This window comes from Oncorhynchus nerka, linkage group LG3, assembly GCF_034236695.1.
Source record: "Oncorhynchus nerka isolate Pitt River linkage group LG3, Oner_Uvic_2.0, whole genome shotgun sequence".
Taxonomy (NCBI): Eukaryota; Metazoa; Chordata; class Actinopteri; order Salmoniformes; family Salmonidae; genus Oncorhynchus; species Oncorhynchus nerka.
Genome location: NC_088398.1, coordinates 8,802,993 through 8,830,322, shown reverse-complemented (window position 1 = coordinate 8,830,322; position 27,330 = coordinate 8,802,993). Strand labels below are relative to the sequence as shown.

Here is a 27,330-nt window from a genome sequence, read left to right as displayed (position 1 = left end):
ATTTAGAAACAAGAACTGCAATAGGGAAGGGTTAGGCTAAACCTTTCATTTAGAAACAAGAACTGTAATAGGGAAGGGTTAGGCTAAACCTTTCATTTAGAAACAAGAACTGTAATAGGGAAGGGTTAGGCTAAACCTTTCATTTAGAAACAAGAACTGCAGTAGGGAAGGGTTAGGCTAAACCTTTCATTTAGAAACAAGAACTGCAGTAGGGAAGGGTTAGGCTAAACCTTTCATTTAGAAACAAGAACTGTAATAGGGAAGGGTTAGGCTAAACCTTTCATTTAGAAACAAGAACTGTAATAGGGAAGGGTTAGGCTAAACCTTTCATTTAGAAACAAGAACTGTAATAGGGAAGGGTTAGGCTAAACCTTTCATTTAGAAACAAGAACTGCAGTAGGGAAGGGTTAGGCTAAACCTTTCATTTAGAAACAAGAACTGCAGTAGGGAAGGGTTAGGCTAAACCTTTCATTTAGAAACAAGAACTGCAGTAGGGAAGGGTTAGGCTAAACCTTTCATTTAGAAACAAGAACTGAATAGGGAAGGGTTAGGCTAAACCTTTCATTTAGAAACAAGAACTGCAATAGGGAAGGGTTAGGCTAAACCTTTCATTTAGAAACAAGAACTGCAATAGGGAAGGGTTAGGCTAAACCTTTCATTTAGAAACAAGAACTGCAGTAGGGAAGGGTTAGGCTAAACCTTTCATTTAGAAACAAGAACTGCAGTAGGGAAGGGTTAGGCTAAACCTTTCATTTAGAAACAAGAACTGTAATAGGGAAGGGTTAGGCTAAACCTTTCATTTAGAAACAAGAACTGTAATAGGGAAGGGTTAGGCTAAACCTTTCATTTAGAAACAAGAACTGTAATAGGGAAGGGTTAGGCTAAACCTTTCATTTAGAAACAAGAACTGCAGTAGGGAAGGGTTAGGCTAAACCTTTCATTTAGAAACAAGAACTGTAATAGGGAAGGGTTAGGCTAAACCTTTCATTTAGAAACAAGAACTGTAAAGGGAAGGGTTAGGCTAAACCTTTCATTTAGAAACAAGAACTGCAGTAGGGAAGGGTTAGGCTAAACCTTTCATTTAGAAACAAGAACTGCAGTAGGGAAGGGTTAGGCTAAACCTTTCATTTAGAAACAAGAACTGTAATAGGGAAGGGTTAGGCTAAACCTTTCATTTAGAAACAAGAACTGTAATAGGGAAGGGTTAGGCTAAACCTTTCATTTAGAAACAAGAACTGTAATAGGGAAGGGTTAGGCTAAACCTTTCATTTAGAAACAAGAACTGCAGTAGGGAAGGGTTAGGCTAAACCTTTCATTTAGAAACAAGAACTGCAATAGGGAAGGGTTAGGCTAAACCTTTCATTTAGAAACAAGAACTGCAGTAGGGAAGGGTTCGGCTAAACCTTTCATTTAGAAACAAGAACTGCAGTAGGGAAGGGTTAGGCTAAACCTTTCATTTAGAAACAAGAACTGCAGTAGGGAAGGGTTAGGCTAAACCTTTCATTTAGAAACAAGAACTGTAATAGGGAAGGGTTAGGCTAAACCTTTCATTTAGAAACAAGAACTGTAATAGGGAAGGGTTAGGCTAAACCTTTCATTTAGAAACATGAACTGTAATAGGGAAGGGTTAGGCTAAACCTTTCATTTAGAAACAAGAACTGTAATAGGGAAGGGTTAGGCTAAACCTTTCATTTAGAAACAAGAACTGCAGTAGGGAAGGGTTCGGCTAAACCTTTCATTTAGAAACAAGAACTGTAATAGGGAAGGGTTCGGCTAAACCTTTAATTTTTGAAACAAGAACTGTAATAGGGAAGGGTTAGGCTAAACCTTTCATTTAGAAACAAGAACTGCAGTAGGGAAGGGTTCGGCTAAACCTTTCATTTAGAAACAAGAACTGTAATAGGGAAGGGTTAGGCTAAACCTTTCATTTAGAAACAAGAACTGCAGTAGGGAAGGGTTAGGCTAAACCTTTCATTTAGAAACAAGAACTGTAATAGGGAAGGGTTAGGCTAAACCTTTCATTTAGAAACAAGAACTGCAGTAGGGAAGGGTTAGGCTAAACCTTTCATTTAGAAACAAGAACTGTAATAGGGAAGGGTTAGGCTAAACCTTTCATTTAGAAACAAGAACTGCAGTAGGGAAGGGTTAGGCTAAACCTTTCATTTAGAAACAAGAACTGTAATAGGGAAGGGTTAGGCTAAACCTTTAATTTAGAAACAAGAACTGCAGTAGGGAAGGGTTAGGCTAAACCTTTCATTTAGAAACAAGAACTGCAGTAGGGAAGGGTTAGGCTAAACCTTTCATTTAGAAACAAGAACTGCAATAGGGAAGGGTTAGGCTAAACCTTTCATTTAGAAACAAGAACTGCAATAGGGAAGGGTTAGGCTAAACCTTTCATTTAGAAACAAGAACTGCAATAGGGAAGGGTTAGGCTAAACCTTTCATTTAGAAACAAGAACTGCAGTAGGGAAGGGTTAGGCTAAACCTTTCATTTAGAAACAAGAACTGCAGTAGGGAAGGGTTAGGCTAAACCTTTCATTTAGAAACAAGAACTGTAATAGGGAAGGGTTAGGCTAAACCTTTCATTTAGAAACAAGAACTGTAATAGGGAAGGGTTCGGCTAAACCTTTCATTTAGAAACAAGAACTGTAATAGGGAAGGGTTAGGCTAAACCTTTCATTTAGAAACAAGAACTGCAGTAGGGAAGGGTTAGGCTAAACCTTTCATTTAGAAACAAGAACTGTAATAGGGAAGGGTTAGGCTAAACCTTTCATTTAGAAACAAGAACTGTAATAGGGAAGGGTTAGGCTAAACCTTTCATTTAGAAACATGAACTGTAATAGGGAAGGGTTAGGCTAAACCTTTCATTTAGAAACAAGAACTGTAATAGGGAAGGGTTAGGCTAAACCTTTCATTTAGAAACAAGAACTGCAGTAGGGAAGGGTTAGGCTAAACCTTTCATTTAGAAACAAGAACTGTAATAGGGAAGGGTTAGGCTAAACCTTTCATTTAGAAACAAGAACTGTAATAGGGAAGGGTTAGGCTAAACCTTTCATTTAGAAACAAGAACTGCAGTAGGGAAGGGTTAGGCTAAACCTTTCATTTAGAAACAAGAACTGCAGTAGGGAAGGGTTAGGCTAAACCTTTCATTTAGAAACAAGAACTGCAGTAGGGAAGGGTTAGGCTAAACCTTTCATTTAGAAACAAGAACTGCAGTAGGGAAGGGTTAGGCTAAACCTTTCATTTAGAAACAAGAACTGCAGTAGGGAAGGGTTAGGCTAAACCTTTCATTTAGAAACAAGAACTGCAATAGGGAAGGGTTAGGCTAAACCTTTCATTTAGAAACAAGAACTGCAATAGGGAAGGGTTAGGCTAAACCTTTCATTTAGAAACAAGAACTGCAATAGGGAAGGGTTAGGCTAAACCTTTCATTTAGAAACAAGAACTGCAGTAGGGAAGGGTTAGGCTAAACCTTTCATTTAGAAACAAGAACTGCAATAGGGAAGGGTTCGGCTAAACCTTTCATTTAGAAACAAGAACTGCAGTAGGGAAGGGTTAGGCTAAACCTTTCATTTAGAAACAAGAACTGCAGGGGAAGGGTTAGGCTAAACCTTTCATTTAGAAACAAGAACTGTAATAGGGAAGGGTTAGGCTAAACCTTTCATTTAGAAACAAGAACTGCAGTAGGGAAGGGTTCGGCTAAACCTTTCATTTAGAAACAAGAACTGTAATAGGGAAGGGTTAGGCTAAACCTTTAATTTAGAAACAAGAACTGTAATAGGGAAGGGTTAGGCTAAACCTTTCATTTAGAAACAAGAACTGCAGTAGGGAAGGGTTAGGCTAAACCTTTCATTTAGAAACAAGAACTGTAATAGGGAAGGGTTAGGCTAAACCTTTCATTTAGAAACAAGAACTGCAATAGGGAAGGGTTAGGCTAAACCTTTCATTTAGAAACAAGAACTGCAATAGGGAAGGGTTTGGCTAAACCTTTCATTTAGAAACAAGAACTGCAGTAGGGAAGGGTTAGGCTAAACCTTTCATTTAGAAACAAGAACTGCAGTAGGGAAGGGTTAGGCTAAACCTTTCATTTAGAAACAAGAACTGTAATAGGGAAGGGTTAGGCTAAACCTTTCATTTAGAAACAAGAACTGTAATAGGGAAGGGTTAGGCTAAACCTTTCATTTAGAAACAAGAACTGTAATAGGGAAGGGTTAGGCTAAACCTTTCATTTAGAAACAAGAACTGCAGTAGGGAAGGGTTAGGCTAAACCTTTCATTTAGAAACAAGAACTGTAATAGGGAAGGGTTAGGCTAAACCTTTCATTTAGAAACAAGAACTGTAATAGGGAAGGGTTAGGCTAAACCTTTAATTTAGAAACAAGAACTGTAATAGGGAAGGGTTAGGCTAAACCTTTCATTTAGAAACAAGAACTGTAATAGGGAAGGGTTAGGCTAAACCTTTCATTTAGAAACAAGAACTGCAGTAGGGAAGGGTTAGGCTAAACCTTTCATTTAGAAACAAGAACTGTAATAGGGAAGGGTTAGGCTAAACCTTTCATTTAGAAACAAGAACTGTAATAGGGAAGGGTTAGGCTAAACCTTTCATTTAGAAACAAGAACTGCAGTAGGGAAGGGTTAGGCTAAACCTTTCATTTAGAAACAAGAACTGCAGTAGGGAAGGGTTAGGCTAAACCTTTCATTTAGAAACAAGAACTGCAGTAGGGAAGGGTTAGGCTAAACCTTTCATTTAGAAACAAGAACTGCAGTAGGGAAGGGTTAGGCTAAACCTTTCATTTAGAAACAAGAACTGCAATAGGGAAGGGTTAGGCTAAACCTTTCATTTAGAAACAAGAACTGCAGTAGGGAAGGGTTAGGCTAAACCTTTCATTTAGAAACAAGAACTGCAATAGGGAAGGGTTAGGCTAAACCTTTCATTTAGAAACAAGAACTGCAGTAGGGAAGGGTTAGGCTAAACCTTTCATTTAGAAACAAGAACTGCAGTAGGGAAGGGTTAGGCTAAACCTTTCATTTAGAAACAAGAACTGTAATAGGGAAGGGTTAGGCTAAACCTTTCATTTAGAAACAAGAACTGTAATAGGGAAGGGTTAGGCTAAACCTTTCATTTAGAAACAAGAACTGTAATAGGGAAGGGTTAGGCTAAACCTTTCATTTAGAAACAAGAACTGCAATAGGGAAGGGTTAGGCTAAACCTTTCATTTAGAAACAAGAACTGTAATAGGGAAGGGTTAGGCTAAACCTTTCATTTAGAAACAAGAACTGTAGTAGGGAAGGGTTAGGCTAAACCTTTCATTTAGAAACAAGAACTGCAGTAGGGAAGGGTTAGGCTAAACCTTTCATTTAGAAACAAGAACTGTAATAGGGAAGGGTTAGGCTAAACCTTTCATTTAGAAACAAGAACTGTAATAGGGAAGGGTTAGGCTAAACCTTTCATTTAGAAACAAGAACTGCAGTAGGGAAGGGTTAGGCTAAACCTTTCATTTAGAAACAAGAACTGCAGTAGGGAAGGGTTAGGCTAAACCTTTCATTTAGAAACAAGAACTGCAGTAGGGAAGGGTTAGGCTAAACCTTTCATTTAGAAACAAGAACTGCAATAGGGAAGGGTTAGGCTAAACCTTTCATTTAGAAACAAGAACTGCAGTAGGGAAGGGTTAGGCTAAACCTTTCATTTAGAAACAAGAACTGCAATAGGGAAGGGTTAGGCTAAACCTTTCATTTAGAAACAAGAACTGTAATAGGGAAGGGTTAGGCTAAACCTTTCATTTAGAAACAAGAACTGCAGTAGGGAAGGGTTAGGCTAAACCTTTCATTTAGAAACAAGAACTGCAGTAGGGAAGGGTTAGGCTAAACCTTTCATTTAGAAACAAGAACTGCAGTAGGGAAGGGTTAGGCTAAACCTTTCATTTAGAAACAAGAACTGTAATAGGGAAGGGTTAGGCTAAACCTTTCATTTAGAAACAAGAACTGTAATAGGGAAGGGTTAGGCTAAACCTTTCATTTAGAAACAAGAACTGCAGTAGGGAAGGGTTAGGCTAAACCTTTCATTTAGAAACAAGAACTGCAATAGGGAAGGGTTAGGCTAAACCTTTCATTTAGAAACAAGAACTGCAGTAGGGAAGGGTTAGGCTAAACCTTTCATTTAGAAACAAGAACTGCAATAGGGAAGGGTTAGGCTAAACCTTTCATTTAGAAACAAGAACTGCAGTAGGGAAGGGTTAGGCTAAACCTTTCATTTAGAAACAAGAACTGCAATAGGGAAGGGTTAGGCTAAACCTTTCATTTAGAAACAAGAACTGTAATAGGGAAGGGTTAGGCTAAACCTTTCATTTAGAAACAAGAACTGCAGTAGGGAAGGGTTAGGCTAAACCTTTCATTTAGAAACAAGAACTGCAGTAGGGAAGGGTTAGGCTAAACCTTTCATTTAGAAACAAGAACTGCAATAGGGAAGGGTTAGGCTAAACCTTTCATTTAGAAACAAGAACTGCAGTAGGGAAGGGTTAGGCTAAACCTTTCATTTAGAAACAAGAACTGCAATAGGGAAGGGTTAGGCTAAACCTTTCATTTAGAAACAAGAACTGTAATAGGGAAGGGTTAGGCTAAACCTTTCATTTAGAAACAAGAACTGCAATAGGGAAGGGTTAGGCTAAACCTTTCATTTAGAAACAAGAACTGCAATAGGGAAGGGTTTGGCTAAACCTTTCATTTAGAAACAAGAACTGCAGTAGGGAAGGGTTAGGCTAAACCTTTCATTTAGAAACAAGAACTGTAATAGGGAAGGGTTAGGCTAAACCTTTCATTTAGAAACAAGAACTGTAATAGGGAAGGGTTAGGCTAAACCTTTCATTTAGAAACAAGAACTGTAATAGGGAAGGGTTAGGCTAAACCTTTCATTTAGAAACAAGAACTGTAATAGGGAAGGGTTAGGCTAAACCTTTCATTTAGAAACAAGAACTGCAATAGGGAAGGGTTAGGCTAAACCTTTCATTTAGAAACAAGAACTGTAGTAGGGAAGGGTTAGGCTAAACCTTTCATTTAGAAACAAGAACTGCAGTAGGGAAGGGTTAGGCTAAACCTTTCATTTAGAAACAAGAACTGTAATAGGGAAGGGTTAGGCTAAACCTTTCATTTAGAAACAAGAACTGCAATAGGGAAGGGTTAGGCTAAACCTTTCATTTAGAAACAAGAACTGCAGTAGGGAAGGGTTAGGCTAAACCTTTCATTTAGAAACAAGAACTGCAGTAGGGAAGGGTTAGGCTAAACCTTTCATTTAGAAACAAGAACTGCAGTAGGGAAGGGTTAGGCTAAACCTTTCATTTAGAAACAAGAACTGCAATAGGGAAGGGTTAGGCTAAACCTTTCATTTAGAAACAAGAACTGCAGTAGGGAAGGGTTAGGCTAAACCTTTCATTTAGAAACAAGAACTGCAATAGGGAAGGGTTAGGCTAAACCTTTCATTTAGAAACAAGAACTGTAATAGGGAAGGGTTAGGCTAAACCTTTCATTTAGAAACAAGAACTGCAGTAGGGAAGGGTTAGGCTAAACCTTTCATTTAGAAACAAGAACTGCAATAGGGAAGGGTTAGGCTAAACCTTTCATTTAGAAACAAGAACTGCAGTAGGGAAGGGTTAGGCTAAACCTTTCATTTAGAAACAAGAACTGTTAGGGAAGGGTTACTAAACCTTTCATTTAGAAACAAGAACTGTAATAGGGAAGGGTTAGGCTAAACCTTTCATTTAGAAACAAGAACTGCAGTAGGGAAGGGTTAGGCTAAACCTTTCATTTAGAAACAAGAACTGCAGTAGGGAAGGGTTAGGCTAAACCTTTCATTTAGAAACAAGAACTGTAATAGGGAAGGGTTAGGCTAAACCTTTCATTTAGAAACAAGAACTGTAATAGGGAAGGGTTAGGCTAAACCTTTCATTTAGAAACAAGAACTGTAATAGGGAAGGGTTAGGCTAAACCTTTCATTTAGAAACAAGAACTGCAGTAGGGAAGGGTTAGGCTAAACCTTTCATTTAGAAACAAGAACTGCAGTAGGGAAGGGTTAGGCTAAACCTTTCATTTAGAAACAAGAACTGCAGTAGGGAAGGGTTAGGCTAAACCTTTCATTTAGAAACAAGAACTGCAGTAGGGAAGGGTTAGGCTAAACCTTTCATTTAGAAACAAGAACTGCAATAGGGAAGGGTTAGGCTAAACCTTTCATTTAGAAACAAGAACTGCAATAGGGAAGGGTTAGGCTAAACCTTTCATTTAGAAACAAGAACTGCAGTAGGGAAGGGTTAGGCTAAACCTTTCATTTAGAAACAAGAACTGCAATAGGGAAGGGTTAGGCTAAACCTTTCATTTAGAAACAAGAACTGCAATAGGAAGGGTTAGGCTAAACCTTTCATTTAGAAACAAGAACTGCAGTAGGGAAGGGTTAGGCTAAACCTTTCATTTAGAAACAAGAACTGCAATAGGGAAGGGTTAGGCTAAACCTTTCATTTAGAAACAAGAACTGCAGTAGGGAAGGGTTAGGCTAAACCTTTCATTTAGAAACAAGAACTGCAAAGGGTTAGGCTAAACCTTTCATTTAGAAACAAGAACTGTAATAGGGAAGGGTTAGGCTAAACCTTTCATTTAGAAACAAGAACTGCAATAGGGAAGGGTTAGGCTAAACCTTTCATTTAGAAACAAGAACTGTAATAGGGAAGGGTTAGGCTAAACCTTTCATTTAGAAACAAGAACTGTAATAGGGAAGGGTTAGGCTAAACCTTTCATTTAGAAACAAGAACTGCAGTAGGGAAGGGTTAGGCTAAACCTTTCATTTAGAAACAAGAACTGTAATAGGGAAGGGTTAGGCTAAACCTTTCATTTAGAAACAAGAACTGTAATAGGGAAGGGTTAGGCTAAACCTTTCATTTAGAAACAAGAACTGCAATAGGGAAGGGTTAGGCTAAACCTTTCATTTAGAAACAAGAACTGCAGTAGGGAAGGGTTAGGCTAAACCTTTCATTTAGAAACAAGAACTGCAGTAGGGAAGGGTTAGGCTAAACCTTTCATTTAGAAACAAGAACTGCAATAGGGAAGGGTTAGGCTAAACCTTTCATTTAGAAACAAGAACTGCAGTAGGGAAGGGTTAGGCTAAACCTTTCATTTAGAAACAAGAACTGTAATAGGGAAGGGTTAGGCTAAACCTTTCATTTAGAAACAAGAACTGTAATAGGGAAGGGTTAGGCTAAACCTTTCATTTAGAAACAAGAACTGTAATAGGGAAGGGTTAGGCTAAACCTTTCATTTAGAAACAAGAACTGCAGTAGGGAAGGGTTAGGCTAAACCTTTCATTTAGAAACAAGAACTGTAATAGGGAAGGGTTAGGCTAAACCTTTCATTTAGAAACAAGAACTGTAATAGGGAAGGGTTAGGCTAAACCTTTCATTTAGAAACAAGAACTGTAATAGGGAAGGGTTAGGCTAAACCTTTCATTTAGAAACAAGAACTGCAGTAGGGAAGGGTTAGGCTAAACCTTTCATTTAGAAACAAGAACTGTAATAGGGAAGGGTTAGGCTAAACCTTTCATTTAGAAACAAGAACTGTAATAGGGAAGGGTTAGGCTAAACCTTTCATTTAGAAACAAGAACTGTAATAGGGAAGGGTTAGGCTAAACCTTTCATTTAGAAACAAGAACTGCAATAGGGAAGGGTTAGGCTAAACCTTTCATTTAGAAACAAGAACTGTAATAGGGAAGGGTTAGGCTAAACCTTTCATTTAGAAACAAGAACTGCAGTAGGGAAGGGTTAGGCTAAACCTTTCATTTAGAAACAAGAACTGCAGTAGGGAAGGGTTAGGCTAAACCTTTCATTTAGAAACAAGAACTGTAATAGGGAAGGGTTAGGCTAAACCTTTCATTTAGAAACAAGAACTGTAATAGGGAAGGGTTAGGCTAAACCTTTCATTTAGAAACAAGAACTGTAATAGGGAAGGGTTAGGCTAAACCTTTCATTTAGAAACAAGAACTGCAGTAGGGAAGGGTTAGGCTAAACCTTTCATTTAGAAACAAGAAATGCAGTAGGGAAGGGTTAGGCTAAACCTTTCATTTAGAAACAAGAACTGTAATAGGGAAGGGTAAGGCTAAACCTTTCATTTAGAAACAAGAACTGTAATAGGGAAGGGTTAGGCTAAACCTTTCATTTAGAAACAAGAACTGTAATAGGGAAGGGTTAGGCTAAACCTTTCATTTAGAAACAAGAACTGCAGTAGGGAAGGGTTAGGCTAAACCTTTAATTTAGAAACAAGAACTGCAGTAGGGAAGGGTTAGGCTAAACCTTTCATTTAGAAACAAGAACTGCAGTAGGGAAGGGTTAGGCTAAACCTTTCATTTGGAAACAAGAACTGCAGTAGGGAAGGGTTAGGCTAAACCTTTCATTTAGAAACAAGAACTGCAATAGGGAAGGGTTAGGCTAAACCTTTCATTTAGAAACAAGAACTGCAGTAGGGAAGGGTTAGGCTAAACCTTTCATTTAGAAACAAGAACTGCAATAGGGAAGGGTTCGGCTAAACCTTTCATTTAGAAACAAGAACTGCAGTAGGGAAGGGTTAGGCTAAACCTTTCATTTAGAAACAAGAACTGCAGTAGGGAAGGGTTAGGCTAAACCTTTCATTTAGAAACAAGAACTGTAATAGGGAAGGGTTAGGCTAAACCTTTCATTTAGAAACAAGAACTGTAATAGGGAAGGGTTCGGCTAAACCTTTCATTTAGAAACAAGAACTGTAATAGGGAAGGGTTAGGCTAAACCTTTCATTTAGAAACAAGAACTGTAATAGGGAAGGGTTAGGCTAAACCTTTCATTTAGAAACATGAACTGTAATAGGGAAGGGTTAGGCTAAACCTTTCATTTAGAAACATGAACTGTAATAGGGAAGGGTTCGGCTAAACCTTTCATTTAGAAACAAGAACTGTAGTAGGGAAGGGTTAGGCTAAACCTTTCATTTAGAAACAAGAACTGCAGTAGGGAAGGGTTAGGCTAAACCTTTCATTTAGAAACAAGAACTGTAATAGGGAAGGGTTAGGCTAAACCTTTCATTTAGAAACAAGAACTGTAATAGGGAAGGGTTAGGCTAAACCTTTAATTTAGAAACAAGAACTGCAGTAGGGAAGGGTTAGGCTAAACCTTTCATTTAGAAACAAGAACTGCAGTAGGGAAGGGTTAGGCTAAACCTTTAATTTAGAAACAAGAACTGCAGTAGGGAAGGGTTAGGCTAAACCTTTAATTTAGAAACAAGAACTGCAATAGGGAAGGGTTAGGCTAAACCTTTCATTTAGAAACAAGAACTGCAGTAGGGAAGGGTTAGGCTAAACCTTTCATTTAGAAACAAGAACTGCAATAGGGAAGGGTTAGGCTAAACCTTTCATTTAGAAACAAGAACTGTAATAGGGAAGGGTTAGGCTAAACCTTTCATTTAGAAACAAGAACTGCAGTAGGGAAGCGTTCGGCTAAACCTTTCATTTAGAAACAAGAACTGCAGTAGGGAAGGGTTAGGCTAAACCTTTCATTTAGAAACAAGAACTGTAATAGGGAAGGGTTAGGCTAAACCTTTCATTTAGAAACAAGAACTGTAATAGGGAAGGGTTCGGCTAAACCTTTCATTTAGAAACAAGAACTGTAATAGGGAAGGGTTAGGCTAAACCTTTCATTTAGAAACAAGAACTGCAGTAGGGAAGGGTTAGGCTAAACCTTTCATTTAGAAACAAGAAATGCAGTAGGGAAGGGTTAGGCTAAACCTTTCGTTTAGAAACAAGAACTGTAATAGGGAAGGGTAAGGCTAAACCTTTCATTTAGAAACATGAACTGTAATAGGGAAGGGTTAGGCTAAACCTTTAATTTAGAAACATGAACTGTAATAGGGAAGGGTTCGGCTAAACCTTTCATTTAGAAACAAGAACTGTAATAGGGAAGGGTTAGGCTAAACCTTTCATTTAGAAACAAGAACTGCAGTAGGGAATGGTTAGGCTAAACCTTTCATTTAGAAACAAGAACTGTAATAGGGAAGGGTTAGGCTAAACCTTTCATTTAGAAACAAGAACTGTAATAGGGAAGGGTTAGGCTAAACCTTTCATTTAGAAACAAGAACTGCAGTAGGGAAGGGTTAGGCTAAACCTTTCATTTAGAAACAAGAACTGCAGTAGGGAAGGGTTAGGCTAAACCTTTCATTTAGAAACAAGAACTGCAGTAGGGAAGGGTTAGGCTAAACCTTTCATTTAGAAACAAGAACTGCAGTAGGGAAGGGTTAGGCTAAACCTTTCATTTAGAAACAAGAACTGCAATAGGGAAGGGTTAGGCTAAACCTTTCATTTAGAAACAAGAACTGCAGTAGGGAAGGGTTAGGCTAAACCTTTCATTTAGAAACAAGAACTGCAATAGGGAAGGGTTAGGCTAAACCTTTCATTTAGAAACAAGAACTGTAATAGGGAAGGGTTAGGCTAAACCTTTCATTTAGAAACAAGAACTGCAGTAGGGAAGGGTTAGGCTAAACCTTTCATTTAGAAACAAGAACTGCAGTAGGGAAGGGTTAGGCTAAACCTTTCATTTAGAAACAAGAACTGTAATAGGGAAGGGTTAGGCTAAACCTTTCATTTAGAAACATGAACTGTAATAGGGAAGGGTTAGGCTAAACCTTTAATTTAGAAACATGAACTGTAATAGGGAAGGGTTCGGCTAAACCTTTCATTTAGAAACAAGAACTGTAATAGGGAAGGGTTAGGCTAAACCTTTCATTTAGAAACAAGAACTGCAGTAGGGAAGGGTTAGGCTAAACCTTTCATTTAGAAACAAGAACTGTAATAGGGAAGGGTTAGGCTAAACCTTTCATTTAGAAACAAGAACTGTAATAGGGAAGGGTTAGGCTAAACCTTTCATTTAGAAACAAGAACTGCAGTAGGGAAGGGTTAGGCTAAACCTTTCATTTAGAAACAAGAACTGCAATAGGGAAGGGTTAGGCTAAACCTTTCATTTAGAAACAAGAACTGCAGTAGGGAAGGGTTAGGCTAAACCTTTCATTTAGAAACAAGAACTGCAATAGGGAAGGGTTAGGCTAAACCTTTCATTTAGAAACAAGAACTGTAATAGGGAAGGGTTAGGCTAAACCTTTCATTTAGAAACAAGAACTGCAGTAGGGAAGGGTTCGGCTAAACCTTTCATTTAGAAACAAGAACTGCAGTAGGGAAGGGTTAGGCTAAACCTTTCATTTAGAAACAAGAACTGTAATAGGGAAGGGTTAGGCTAAACCTTTCATTTAGAAACAAGAACTGCAGTAGGGAAGGGTTAGGCTAAACCTTTCATTTAGAAACAAGAACTGCAGTAGGGAAGGGTTAGGCTAAACCTTTCATTTAGAAACAAGAACTGCAGTAGGGAAGGGTTAGGCTAAACCTTTCATTTAGAAACAAGAACTGCAATAGGGAAGGGTTAGGCTAAACCTTTCATTTAGAAACAAGAACTGCAGTAGGGAAGGGTTAGGCTAAACCTTTCATTTAGAAAGAAGAACTGCAATAGGGAAGGGTTAGGCTAAACCTTTCATTTAGAAACAAGAACTGTAATAGGGAAGGGTTAGGCTAAACCTTTCATTTAGAAACAAGAACTGCAGTAGGGAAGGGTTAGGCTAAACCTTTCATTTAGAAACAAGAACTGCAGTAGGGAAGGGTTAGGCTAAACCTTTCATTTAGAAACAAGAACTGTAATAGGGAAGGGTTAGGCTAAACCTTTCATTTAGAAACATGAACTGTTTTAGGGAAGGGTTAGGCTAAACCTTTAATTTAGAAACATGAACTGTAATAGGGAAGGGTTCGGCTAAACCTTTCATTTAGAAACAAGAACTGTAATAGGGAAGGGTTAGGCTAAACCTTTCATTTAGAAACAAGAACTGCAGTAGGGAATGGTTAGGCTAAACCTTTCATTTAGAAACAAGAACTGTAATAGGGAAGGGTTAGGCTAAACCTTTCATTTAGAAACAAGAACTGTAATAGGGAAGGGTTAGGCTAAACCTTTCATTTAGAAACAAGAACTGCAGTAGGGAAGGGTTAGGCTAAACCTTTCATTTAGAAACAAGAACTGCAATAGGGAAGGGTTAGGCTAAACCTTTCATTTAGAAACAAGAACTGCAGTAGGGAAGGGTTAGGCTAAACCTTTCATTTAGAAACAAGAACTGCAATAGGGAAGGGTTAGGCTAAACCTTTCATTTAGAAACAAGAACTGTAATAGGGAAGGGTTAGGCTAAACCTTTCATTTAGAAACAAGAACTGCAGTAGGGAAGGGTTCGGCTAAACCTTTCATTTAGAAACAAGAACTGCAGTAGGGAAGGGTTAGGCTAAACCTTTCATTTAGAAACAAGAACTGTAATAGGGAAGGGTTAGGCTAAACCTTTCATTTAGAAACAAGAACTGCAGTAGGGAAGGGTTAGGCTAAACCTTTCATTTAGAAACAAGAACTGCAGTAGGGAAGGGTTAGGCTAAACCTTTCATTTAGAAACAAGAACTGCAGTAGGGAAGGGTTAGGCTAAACCTTTCATTTAGAAACAAGAACTGCAGTAGGGAAGGGTTCGGCTAAACCTTTCATTTAGAAACAAGAACTGCAGTAGGGAAGGGTTAGGCTAAACCTTTCATTTAGAAACAAGAACTGTAATAGGGAAGGGTTAGGCTAAACCTTTCATTTAGATGTAAAAAGTGGACAATAACTGTATTTTAGGAGAAGCAAGAAGTGGCGATTAGACTTTTGTGATGCATGGTCACCCCCTCTTTAGGACAGGGTCACCCCGTCTTTATGACAGGGTCACCCCGTCTTTATGACAGGGTCACCCCCTCTTTAGGACAGGGTCACCACCTCTTTAGGACAGGGTCACCCCCTCTTTAGGACAGGGTCACCCCGTCTTTATGACAGGGTCACCCCCTCTTTAGGACAGGGTCACCACCTCTTTAGGACAGGGTCACCACCTCTTTAGGACAGGGTCCCCCCCCTCTTTAGGACAGGGTCACCCCGTCTTTATGACAGGGTCACCCCCTCTTTAGGACAGGGTCACCACCTCTTTAGGACAGGGTCACCCCCTCTTTAGGACAGGGTAACCCCCTCTTTAGGACAGGGTAACCCCCTCATTAGGACAGGGTCACCCAATCTTTAGGACAGGTTCACCCCCTATTTAGAACAGGGTAATCCCCTCTTTAGGACAGGGTAGTCCCCTCTTTAGGACAGGGTCACCCCCTCTTTAGGACAGGGTCATCCCCCCTTTAGAACAGGGTAACGTACACTTCTGGTGTTGACAGTCCAAATCAATACATGTCATTATAATCAATTGACAGCAGATGGTATGTCTAGGCACGGGCTAGGAGACAGAAGTTGGGACAGAAGTCTAGAAGTGTGTATGCGCGCATGTGTGTGTGTGTGTGTATGTGTGTGTGTGTGTGTGTGTGTGTGTCTCAGTGTGCATGTGTGTCTTGGTCAATCTGTCTCAGGGGAGCCTAGGCCCCTCTCATGAGGGTTACTTCAATAGAGATGTGACAGAGCAGGCTTCACTAGACACACACAGATGGGTCCCACTCAAGATACAGTATGCACGCGCACACACAGGTACACAAAGACAAGACAGACTGAACACTAAGGAAACAAGGAGGCAGCTAAAGAATGCACATGATCAGATAGAGTTGAGGTACTCTGAGCACTAGGCAGATACCATAGTAGACCTACAGCGCAACACTTAGCTACTCAGGAATACACTGCACAGGCAGAGCTGACAGTTAGCCATTCATTCCAGGGAATATTCTGAATGTTGCCAGAGGATCTGGTTTGCATCAACAACTATAAACATTATCTATGAAATTGACTGGTAACTTGACTAAACAACATTATCTTTGTTTGATGGCTGTTCAGTAGAATGTGAATATCTGCCGAAGGTCATATCAGGTTACAGTAAACATGAACTAGTAAACATTATTAATAACTATCTTGCCAATAATATGTATACAGTACCTGTCTGATTTAATTAGGAGATATTCATCTTTCCCTGGAGAGACATGAAACTGGCCAATGTAAGCCCAACATTTTTTCAACTGTGATTCTTCTAGAGTTTGCCTGTTATTATTCTTTAACATGATTTATGTATTTCATATTCTTAGCCTGAGGGTAGAGTGCAGAAGCGTAGCAGGATTTGGATTGGTGCAGTCGCGATAAAGGTCCAAACTGTCCCGGAGGCGTGTAAGATACTGTACGTAGGCAGAAAGTCAAACACATGTAGAGAGAAATTAAAGTTTGGAGGCGAGAATATATTCTAATTAATTTCCCACAAAAAATATACATTTTTATAGGAGAAGGAGTGTTAAAATAGCTGGACTAAAGCCAAGTTATTCACTTTGCTGGTTTGAGGGCACAACAGAGCTATTGTTATGACTGAGTCATCATGGGGAGACATTTTTAAAATGTACATTTCAAACTGTGTTTTAGAGCTTGAACTTGACCCTTTTAAACTTTTCACCTCGTATCTTTTTATCGCCCTGAATAATGAGCTGTAGTAAATGATCTTATACCTCAACAGTCCCAATCACAGCTCAGATTACCGTTAGTACAGTACATCAAAAGCAGAGCCCATTGTTAGTGTGCAATGTGCATGCTGAATGACATGGACACCATCTCAACCTATCTGCCTTCATAGGTTTAATCTGCACTGATTGGTGGCTGTGTAAAGCAGAATCCTAGGTTAAGGATTATGACCTGAGCCCTCTGACCTAGAGCCTATAGTGTTCAGCCTAAAAACACCAAAAGCTTATGACCACCAGGTTCCTAGATCCCTGTGGGAACAGTAGGCCTGTTATAGAATACTGTAGTCATGCACACTCACTGTTTGCTGATCCCATGTTTTTCTTTACTGTTACAGGTATAACCACAACACGATGACCTACTGTATGCTACTGTATGACACCCCCATTGGCCCATGGTCTGACTGTAGACCCACAGCCTGAGACTAGTAAGTAGCCCTATTGTCTTGTAACACATCTTACTTGGCAGACCAGTAGGCTGGAAATGTCAGACTCCCTCCCACGGATCTACTGTCAGAGTAGGCAGCATTGTGTTGGGCATCTCACATGAAGATAGGCAGTCAGGCTGAAACTGTGACCCCGGGGCACAAAGAGCCATTAATGGTTAACCAGCATCAACTCCCAACTTTCACACTCCATACCACTTTTCCTATGGTTTGACTGTTTAAACTGGCACTCAGGGGATAGAATTGACTGTATGTAAATGAGAGAAGATATTTCAGTGATATGTGGTTGTCTCACCGACGTTAGTGGACTGCACTTAATGTAAGTCTCAACATAAGTCGAACCATATCATATTGAACCCTTTCTGGTTCCACAAAGATCCTCTGGTTCCAAGTAAAATCTTTGAAAGGATGCTAATTGGAACCAAAAATGTTTTTTTTTATCTGAACTGAAAGGGTTCTATCTAGAACCTTTTTTCAGAGGGTTCTCCTCCAGGGACAAATGGTTCTACATATCACTCTTTTCTTCTGAGAGTACCTGACAGGGAGTTGGTACAGGTTGGTACAGCTGATCACATAGTGCTCTTGTTTCAGTTCTGAGCACATTAACAGTATTAGAGGGCTTATGGTTAATGTGAGTCATAGTAGACAGTATCACTGCCTGGAAAAGAGCTGAGTGATCCTCCGTTAGGTCTGTGCCAAGACCAGAGATGAGAGAGAGAGGGGGGAAGGGAAAGAGAGGACGGGGAAAAGAGGGACTGGTGGTGAATAGATGCATAAGAAGGGAGATGATTTTGTCAGATGTCATCTATCCTATAATACTAAAGGAAGACATAAGAATTCACCTGAGCTCATAGTCTGCTCTCTCATTTCCTCATTTCTCTTAGCCTACATATCCCTGTCTTACCCAGAGGCTATATGTTAACTATCCTCTGGAATTAAAGAACCTCTTATATCCTCTCCTCATTATTCTTTCATTTTATCCCTTCTTTCCTTTGTATTACCCCCGACTATACCCCTGTCTTTATCCCCCAGTCTTTATCCCCCAGTCTTTATCCCCTAGTCTTTATCCCCCAGTCTTTATCCCCCTGTCTTTATCCCCCGACTATACCCCTGTCTTTATCCCCCAGTCTTTATCCCCCAGCTTTACCCTGAAGTTTCACCATCACCTACTATTCTCTCTGTGTCCTAGTATTCTGGTATCCCCAGTTCCCCGCGGAATAGAAAGCTGTACATAAAAGGTGTCAGGTCCCATTGGTGTATAGCAGAAGCTACATAGACTATAGTATTACACTAGTTCAAAGCAAAGGTGAACCACACCAGTGAGTGAGGCGGTCGCCCAAGCTGACCACCTCTGTATAGTGAGCTGCTTAGAAAGGGGGTCAAAGAGAGGCTGTGCAACAGAATGCCATCCTCTTCTCTCCCGTCCTGCAGGAGTCCATTAGGTAATGACATAGTAAATCACTAGGTTACCTACTTCTCCCCTTCACCCTGACATCAGCACAAGCATTTCATAACACTCGCATTTTAACATCTGCTAACCATGTGTATGTGACCAATAAAATGTGATTTGATTTGAAACTACAGCCCTTACATCAGAGCCTCTAGGGTTAGGCTGAGCTTATCTCTGTGTTGCTATGTCTATGTCTCTCTGACCCATCTCCATCATGCCACAGATAACTCAGAGCGGTCAATATCTGAGATGACTAGTGTTATTGATATTACTGAGTGCAGAGTGTGGGAAAGGTGCTTTCCTTATGGCGTCATGGCAGAGAATAGAGTGTGTTTATCACTATGGTAATGACATAAACCTGAGCCAAATACATTTAACTCCGTTTTTCACAATTCCTGACTTTTAATCCTAGTAAAAAATTCCCTGTCTTATATCAGTTAGGATCACCACTTTATTTTAAGAATGTGAAATTGCAGAATAATAGTAGAGAGAATTATTTATTTCAGCTTTAATTTCTTTCATCACATTCCCAGTGGGTCAGAAGTTTACATACATTCAATTAGTATTGGGTAGCATTGCCTTTAAATTGTTTAACTTGGGGCAAATGTTTCGGGTAGCCTTCCACAAGCTTCCCACAATAACTTGGGTGAATTTTGGCCCATTCCTCCTGACAGAGGCAGTGTATCTGAGTCAGTTTTGTAGGCCTCCTTGCTCGCACACGCTTTTTCAGTTCTGTCCACAAATTTTCTATAAGATTGAGGTCAGGGCCTTGTGATGGCCACTCCAATACCTTGACTTTGTTGTCCTTAAGCCATTTTGCAACAACTTTGGAAGTATGCTTGGGGTCATTGTACACTTGGAAGACCCATTTGCGACCAAACTTTAACTTCCTGACTGATGTCTTGAGATGTTGCTTCAACATATCCACATAATTTTCCTGCATCATGATGCCATCTATTTTGTGAAATGCACCAGTCCCTCCTGCAGCAAAGCACCCCCACAACATGATGCTGCCACCCCCGTGCTTCACGGTTGGGATGGTGTTCTTCGGCTTGTAAGCCTCCCCATTTTCCACCAAACATAATGATGGTCATTATGGCCAAATAGTTCTATTTTTGTTTCATCAGACCAGAGGACATTTCTCCAAAAAGTACAATCTTTGTCCACATGTGCAGTTGCAAACCGTAGTCTGGCTTTTTTATGACGGTTTTGGAGCAGTGGCTTCTTCCTTGCTGAGCGGCCTTTCAGGTTATGTTGATATAGAACTCATTTTACTGTGGAAATATACCTGTTTCCTCCAACATCTTCACAAGGTCCTTTGCTGAGGTTCTGAGATTGATTTGCACTTTTTGCACCAAAGTACGTTCATACCTAGGAGACAGAATGTGTCTCTTTCCTGAGGGGTATGACAGCTGCGTGGTCCCATGGTGTTTATACTTACGTACTATTGTTTGTACAGAAGAACGTGGTAAGGAGGAACCAGACTTGTGGAGGTCTCCAATTTTGTTTCTGAGGTCTTGGCTGATTTCTTTTGATTTTCCCATGATGTCAAGCAAAGAGGCACTGAGTTTGAAGGTAGGCCTTGAAATACATCCACAGGTACACCTCCAATTGACTCAAATGATGTCAATTAGCCTATCAGAAGCTTCTAAAGTCATGACATCATTTTCTGCAATTGTCCAAGCTGTTTAAAGGCAGAGTCAACTTAGTGTATGTAAACTTCTGACCCACTGGAATTGTGATACAGTGAATTATAAGTGAAATAATCTGTCTGTAAACAATTGTTGGAAACATTACTTGTGTCATGCACAAAGTAGATGTCCTAACCAACTTGCCAAAACTATAGTTTGATAACAAGAAATTTGTGGAGTGGTTGAAAAACAAGTTTTAATGACTCCAACCTAAGTGTATGTAAACTTCCTACTTCAACTGTTGATGTCCCATCTCCCATCACGCTGTAAGTATAAACTGCTGTCAGTGTCTCTCAGTGGATCACTGGCGTAACTACACAAGTGTGTGTGTGTGTGTGTGTGTGTGTGTGTGTGTGTAGCCTACTGTGCACATCAGATTGCAGACCCCTCCCTGTTGTTGTGTGGGTGATGTGTGAGTGAAGCATATCCCATCTCCACTTCCACAGGGGAAAACAAATATCAGACAGCTGTTTTGGCCCAACTAGCCCTGCAATGTGTGTTAAAAGACAACTGCTCTGCGTGGAACAAGTATTACCAGTAGACACTCCTGGTTATTTAAGTCTCCAAGGTACACAGATCACTCTGTCTCGTAGTTCACCGACTTTGTATGTACTTCCTAACCTCCCAGTTTATAGCAGATTGAACCAAAACCAACTCCAGGTCACAGAATACACACTCCGTGAATTCAAGTTGGAATGATTTAAGCCACTTATCCCTCCCATATCCATGAATTGCCTATAGGGGGTTAGTAAAGAAAAATGCCTGAAGGAGATTGGATTACATGTCTAGGAATGAATGATATAAGTATAGTAGACTAGTCTGCTGGGTTGTTATTGTCTGTTAGCGGGGTCAGTGATGATTCTACCCACAGTAGTGTGTAGGCTATAAGAAATTCATAATATGAACAAACTGGATATTTTAAACTATATGATTCTGAATCTGATTTTATCCACAGCTGATATTAACTAACAAGGTAGTAGGCTGTGTATTATTGTTCTTATTGTTGGTTAGGAATGAAAATAAAATAAAAAATATATAATTTGGCTATATTGTTAATGTATTATCTGTAATAACCTACTAATAGATGTTGAAGGCTAAGGAACAAAAAATAGTGGTTGGAGTTGGCAAGAGTTTTTACTTTTCACTTCGGTGTTAATGTTGTTTTTGAAAATCTATTTTAACTTTTCAAAAACCGCCTACAACGATGCAGGCAGAGTTGAATAGTCAATCAAGTCTTTTCAGGGCAACTGAGTTGTAGCGGGAGAGAGAGAGCGAGGGAGGGGCGTGGGTCACCTTTTGTGGAAATACATCAACCAAGACTGCCACCAGCATCAGATTTCTCGCTGTGAGAGAGAGGGGGGATAGCGCTCGCTTTATTGAGAGAGACGAAGAGAGAGAGAGAGAGAGAGAAACAACTCTGGACGACTGAAGACTTGCTGCTGCCACAAACACATAACGACAGAAACACCTAAAGAAAAACAGCTAAATACATCTGTAAAAGTTACAGATCGAGCCATGGACGGGATGGTTACATTTGGACGCGCTTCTCTCCTGTGCACCTTGCTGCTTTGCTTTTCATTGCAAGGTAAGCCACTTCGATTTCACGCGTCCCCGTCTAGTTTATATTAGAAAGTAAATATTGTTTTAGCCCAATGCTGCTCGTTCCTCTTGGCTGGAGGCTATATATGTCTTCATTGCCTGCACCGTTGTTTTATCTTCAACTATTGCAGTGCGTTATATCATAGTAGGCTATGGACTGCGTATCACATTAAAAGTGTTTGAAATGCATTAGTGGGTTATACAACTTTAATGTACCGTGTGCATGTTTTGTTGGCTTTGGCAATTTGTTCTTGTTTCCCGCTTTATGTGAAAACAACCTGTTCGTGAGTGCCAGACTGTGCCAAAATAACAGGTGTAAATCGAGACTGAAACTCTCGGCATATTGTCACTAAGCTATTTTTAAATGATTAGAGAAAAGACTGCACTTGCCCTTTGTAGTCGTGTGGGAACCCTCTGTTCGCCAGTGAAGTGCACTTCTGAGCGCACAAATGACTGCAGTAGCCTGTAGCTGAGACGCGGCCGGGATGGCCGCTATGTCTGTGATCTATGATCAATGAGCTAGCTGTTCAAAATGCGTCTGATGGGGTGTGGTGCGCCTCGAACTATACAGAGTGTTTTTTAAATGGATTGATATATGGGCCTTTATGAATGAAATGGATTTAGGGTAGGCCTACTCACAACCTTACCGGTAGGTTGCATAAACATTATGATGTATTTATAGTTTGCATTATCTGCCCCAAATTTGAGCAAGGTCTCATGCTTTCAAACGCTATCTTTTAGCTTTTCCACTCCACTGTTTTCTTGTCTCTTATGGATAAAGAATAAAAAGGTTACAAGGCTACAGACATGTTGAGTTATATAACTAACGGGTGCTGTAGGCTGTTTGGCCTTGTAGGGTGGGGTCCATTTGGCCAAGCCTCTCTCTCTCTCTCTCTCTACTTATCTATTGCTCTCCCTCACCACTGCCTCTCACTCATCATCTTTTTTTGTTATCTCTCTCTCTATCTGCAACTTTCTGTCTCTTTTTTTTCTACATCAAAATTCCCCTCTTTATATCTCCCCAATCTGAATCTCTGCCTCTCTGAGTTTACTTGGCTGCTGTTCAGCAACAACCCTCCCTCTATCTGCACCCATCCCTCATTTTCTCTGCATCCCTCCCTCTCTCGTGTTCCATTCCTCCCTCTCTCATGCTCCATCCCACCCTCTCTCGTGCTCCATCCCTCCCTCTCTCGTGCTCCATCCCTCCCTCTCTCGTGCTCCATCCCTCCCTCTCTCATGCTCCATCCCACCCTCTCTCGTGCTCCATCCCTCCCTCTCTCGTGCTCCATTCCTCCCTCTCTCATGCTCCATCCCACCCTCGCTCTGCACCATCCTTCACTGTCTCATACTCCATCCCTTCCTCTCTCCAGCTCCATCCCTCCCTCTCTCGTGCTCCATCCCTCCCTCTCTCCAGCTCCATCCCTTCCTCTCTCCAGCTCCATCCCTTCCTCTCTCCAGCTCCATCCCTTCCTCTCTCCAGCTCCATCCCTCCCTCTCTCGTGCTCCATCCCTCCCACTCTCGTGCTCCATCCCTTCCTCTCTCCAGCTCCATCCCTCCCTCTCTCATGCTCCATCCCTTCCTCTCTCCAGCTCCATCCCGTCCTCTCTCCAGCTCCATCCCTCCCTCTCTCCAGCTCCATCCCTTCCTCTCTCCAGCTCCATCCCTCCCTCTCTCATGCTCCATCCCTCCCACTCTCGTGCTCCATCCCTTCCTCTCTCCAGCTCCATCCCTTCCTCTCTCCAGCTCCATCCCTTCCTCTCTCCAGCTCCATCCCTCCCTCTCTCCAGCGACCCTCCCTTCTTCCTTTAAACCTCTACCACACCGTTCTCAGATCTCCACTACCCCGTCCTCTCCACCCCTGCTCCTTCTCCCTCCTCCCTCCATCCACTCTTCACCTGGTCTTTGAGACAGTTGTTCTCCGGGCTGTGTGACTGTGTGTATATGAGCCCAGTCGTTCATGATGCCACTGTGTAGACTGTGTGTCTGAGACTAAACAGGTGTCTGTACTAAAAGCCAAAGCAAGCTAATGGAAGGCCTGGTACCTCACGTAGGAGGCTGGATACAGCAGTGGGTGGTGCCTTGATTGTAGCTAAGTGAGCTCCTGTTCTTAGCTCTTCCAGTTCCCACCCCTGGCCCTTTAGTCTGTACATAGGACATTATGAAACACTGTTGTCCCCACCTCCACGGCAGCCAGTCCAGGTCCAGGACACCCCTGCAGTGGCTGAATAGACCAGCACTCCCATAAACTTTAGTGCAGTACGCCTCTCTCTCACTGTAAAAGGGTACAAGACCGCTCCCTCTCCTACCTCTTCTACCTTCCCCTCTTCTTACCTCCAACCCGTCCCTCTCTCTCCCTCCCTCCCTCCCCCTGGCTCGTTTGTCTAATAATAGCAGGTTTCTCTGTGGGATACTGTCACACACACACACATATCCTGACTCTCCACACAACTATAACACGCTACACACACTCACCACAAAACTATTCCACGGTGCACCAAAAAGGACCACAGGACACATAACACCGCACACATAACACACCCCTGTGGGAGTGTGTGTGACACAAATATGCGGCGCATGACATCGAGACCGTCCCAGGGTGCTTTGCATGCCTGTACCGATGGCGGCGCAATTGATCTGTGACCGGTTGAACTGTACAGGTTGGAAATGTCTCCCTCGGCATACCATACAATGTCACCCAGAGTTAGAATCATCAACAGCCAAACTTCTAGAACCAAGTCATGCCGGCCAGGGATCGGAAAGATTAGTCAGATTGAGGATTATTTCTGATTAGGAAAGTTAGTTTTTAACTAGTAAATTACTATCACACCTGTTCTTTGCAATGAGGCGTTTGATGTGTTGGAAGTTCCAGAAGCTTGCCGTCGGGGGAAAACGTGTGTAGCAGCAGTTGTCTATTGTCATTTGTTCTGTGTGTTTAGATAAACATGGCTGGGTTTTGTTGGTAGAAAGGTGCTTTTGCTTTTCTCACTTCCTAAAAGTGTTCGCTGGCTGTACTGTCTCAGTCTTGCTCTCTTGTGGTGAGAGGGGGTGAGGAAGGGTGAGGGGGGTCACTAAGGAGAGTGGGGTCAGGTGAGGAAGGATGGGGGTCACTGAGAAGGGTGGGGTCGGGTGAGGAAAGGTAATGGGGTCACTGAGAAGGGTGGCAGAGAGAATTGCTGAGACAGGCCGTCAGCTGAGTTCAAGGTGCTGTAGGAAACTCTGAGCTTCCACCCTTTGTCTATCAACTCCTTAATTCCCCCAGTCATTTCCCCGTCGACATCAACCCCCCCCGCTGCCATGTGTAATTATTATGGTATTAGAGCAGAGAAATGAAAAGCCTGCCATTTAGCCAGTGGAGATAAAAGCCAGGGAGCTTCTTCAATACTTTTTAATTTTTTTTTACAGGGGGTTAGGGGTGCTGATGGTATTCTAAGTTTACACACACACACACACACACACACACACACACACACACACACACACACACACACGAGCCCTGTATTATTGTGCAACAGCTCTAAACAATGATAGCTAGCACCACCCTGAGTGACAGGTTGATAAGGGAGCTGGTGTCATTTAACCTGGGGGTGTACAGATGTAGGATCTTCTTTTGTTGCTGAGAATTTTCAGGAAATGTGAACTCGTAGTGTGTTTGAGTTCTAAAAACACTTCTAAAGTGTGTAATTTCTACTCTGAAATGTCACACTTAATTTGCCCTAACAAAAAATGTATCAAACCATACAAAAATGTCCATTAATTATAATCCACATAAGAATTCCCATTTCCTGTTGCTGCAGGATAGTTTTCCTGCTGTAGCAAACTGGCTCAAATTAAGGTCCTACCTTTGTAGACTGTCCCCAGTCCACCTGGCCGTGCTGCTGCTCCAGTTTCAACTGTTCTGCCTTATTATTATTGGACCATGCTGGTCATTTATGAACATTTGAACATCTTGGCCATGTTCTGTTATAATCTCCACCCGGCACAGCCAGAAGAAGACTGGCCACCCCACATAGCCTGGTTCCTCTCTTGGTTTCTTCCTAGGTTTTGGCCTTTCTAGGGAGTTTTTCCTAGCCACTGTGCTTCTACACCTGCATTGCTTGCTGTTTGGGGTTTTAGGCTGGGTTTCTGTACAGCACTTTGAGATATCAGCTGATGTACGAAGGGCTATATAAATACATTTGATTTGATTTGATTTGTAGGTGCAGGAGCACTGGGACTGCTATTAGTTTGGGTGATTCATGCTTCTCCACTGGGTTTGGGTTAGAGGGGAGATAGATGGAGACGGAGCTGAACTCTCATATAGTAATGATTGGTATTCCTATGGACAGGTTGGAGCTCGTCCTGAGTGTCTGTGCATTCAAACATTGTTTCTCTGGCAGAGAGGGGCTGCCTCTTCACAACACAATGGTGCTAATCCAAAAACACACAACACTTTACATGATTGGGCCCCATTCACCACCAAGACACTGTACTACACTGGTTGAGCTGTGGTCCATTCATACATCCACCGCATTTCAGTGGTTTGGCAGCTTTCCTTTCATGTGATATATGCCACTGTAGTGGTTACTCTCTGCTTGGTTCATGTAGACCACATTGGAACAATGAAGCTTTCTGCATAAATCCTCATGATAGTGGATGAGCGTTACTGTGGACGGGGTTTAAGTCGTCCTAACCTTTTCAAATCCAAACTAGTGCTCTTTCTTATCTCTGTGGTTTGTTTTCATGGTGGGAGAAATTCAAACAGTCCAGTTGGTGAATTAATTGGCTGGCTGGCTGGCTGGCAGGCAGGCAGGCAGGCAGGCAACGGTGGGCATCTGGTTATGAAATGACAGGTTTCACGTGGTTAATCCTAGTTTGAAGTCGGTTAGCGGAGGATGTGGTTCACAGAAACACTCCTCAGAGCTTTTCATCCTAATATCATCAAAGGTCTTCAGAAAGAGCAGCTAAAGCCATGATTAGAATGCTGAGGTGCAGACACACACACACACACACACACACACACACACACACACACACACACACACACACACACACACACACACACACACACACACACACACACACGCTTTAATAGTTAGGATTAACTTGGTCACTGTTCTAATTTCTCTCTTGCCCTATCTCCTGTCTGTCTCTGTCTCTCTCCCTCTGTCTCCATTCTCCCTTCTCCTCCCTCACTATCCTCCCTCACTCTAGCTCACCCTTTTGTTTTGGGTAATGGTGGCTCACTGGAGGGAGTCGTTGGTGTGTATTGATGTTTGTGGTGATTTACTGTGTTGTGTTGACTCTGTTTGGAGCTACTGCTTTTGTGCACAGCCCAGAGAGGATACTGGGAGGAAGGTCCTGCTGTGATGTGTGCGTTGGATAGGGTGCTGAGTGATTGGGGAGAGAGGGAGATAGTGAGAGATATGGAGAGAGATTGGGGAGGGAGATAGTGAGAGATATGGAGAGATATTGGGGAGAGAGTGAGATAGTGAGAGATATGGAGAGAGATTGGGGAGATAGTGAGAGAAATGGAAAGAGATTGGGGAGAGAGGGAGATAGTGAGAGATATGGAGAGAGATTGGGAAGAGAGGG

General features: G+C 41.4%; 1 protein-coding gene across 2 annotated transcripts in view; it reads left to right on the top strand.

Annotated features, from left to right (window-relative positions):
* The window catches only part of LOC115101946 (basal cell adhesion molecule-like), a 206,667-nt gene that overhangs the window by 32,702 nt on the left and 146,635 nt on the right, over positions 1 to 27,330 (top strand). Inside the window, exon 2 of one of the 2 annotated variants that reach the window (XM_065008009.1) lies at positions 16,911 to 17,000. In XM_065008009.1, the coding sequence (XP_064864081.1) occupies positions 16,949 to 17,000 (52 nt within the window). In that variant the 5' untranslated portion in view covers positions 16,911 to 16,948. Of the gene's footprint in view, positions 1 to 16,910; positions 17,001 to 21,474; positions 21,745 to 27,330 lie in introns of those variants that run through there. The other variant, XM_065008007.1, reaches the window with a different exon arrangement.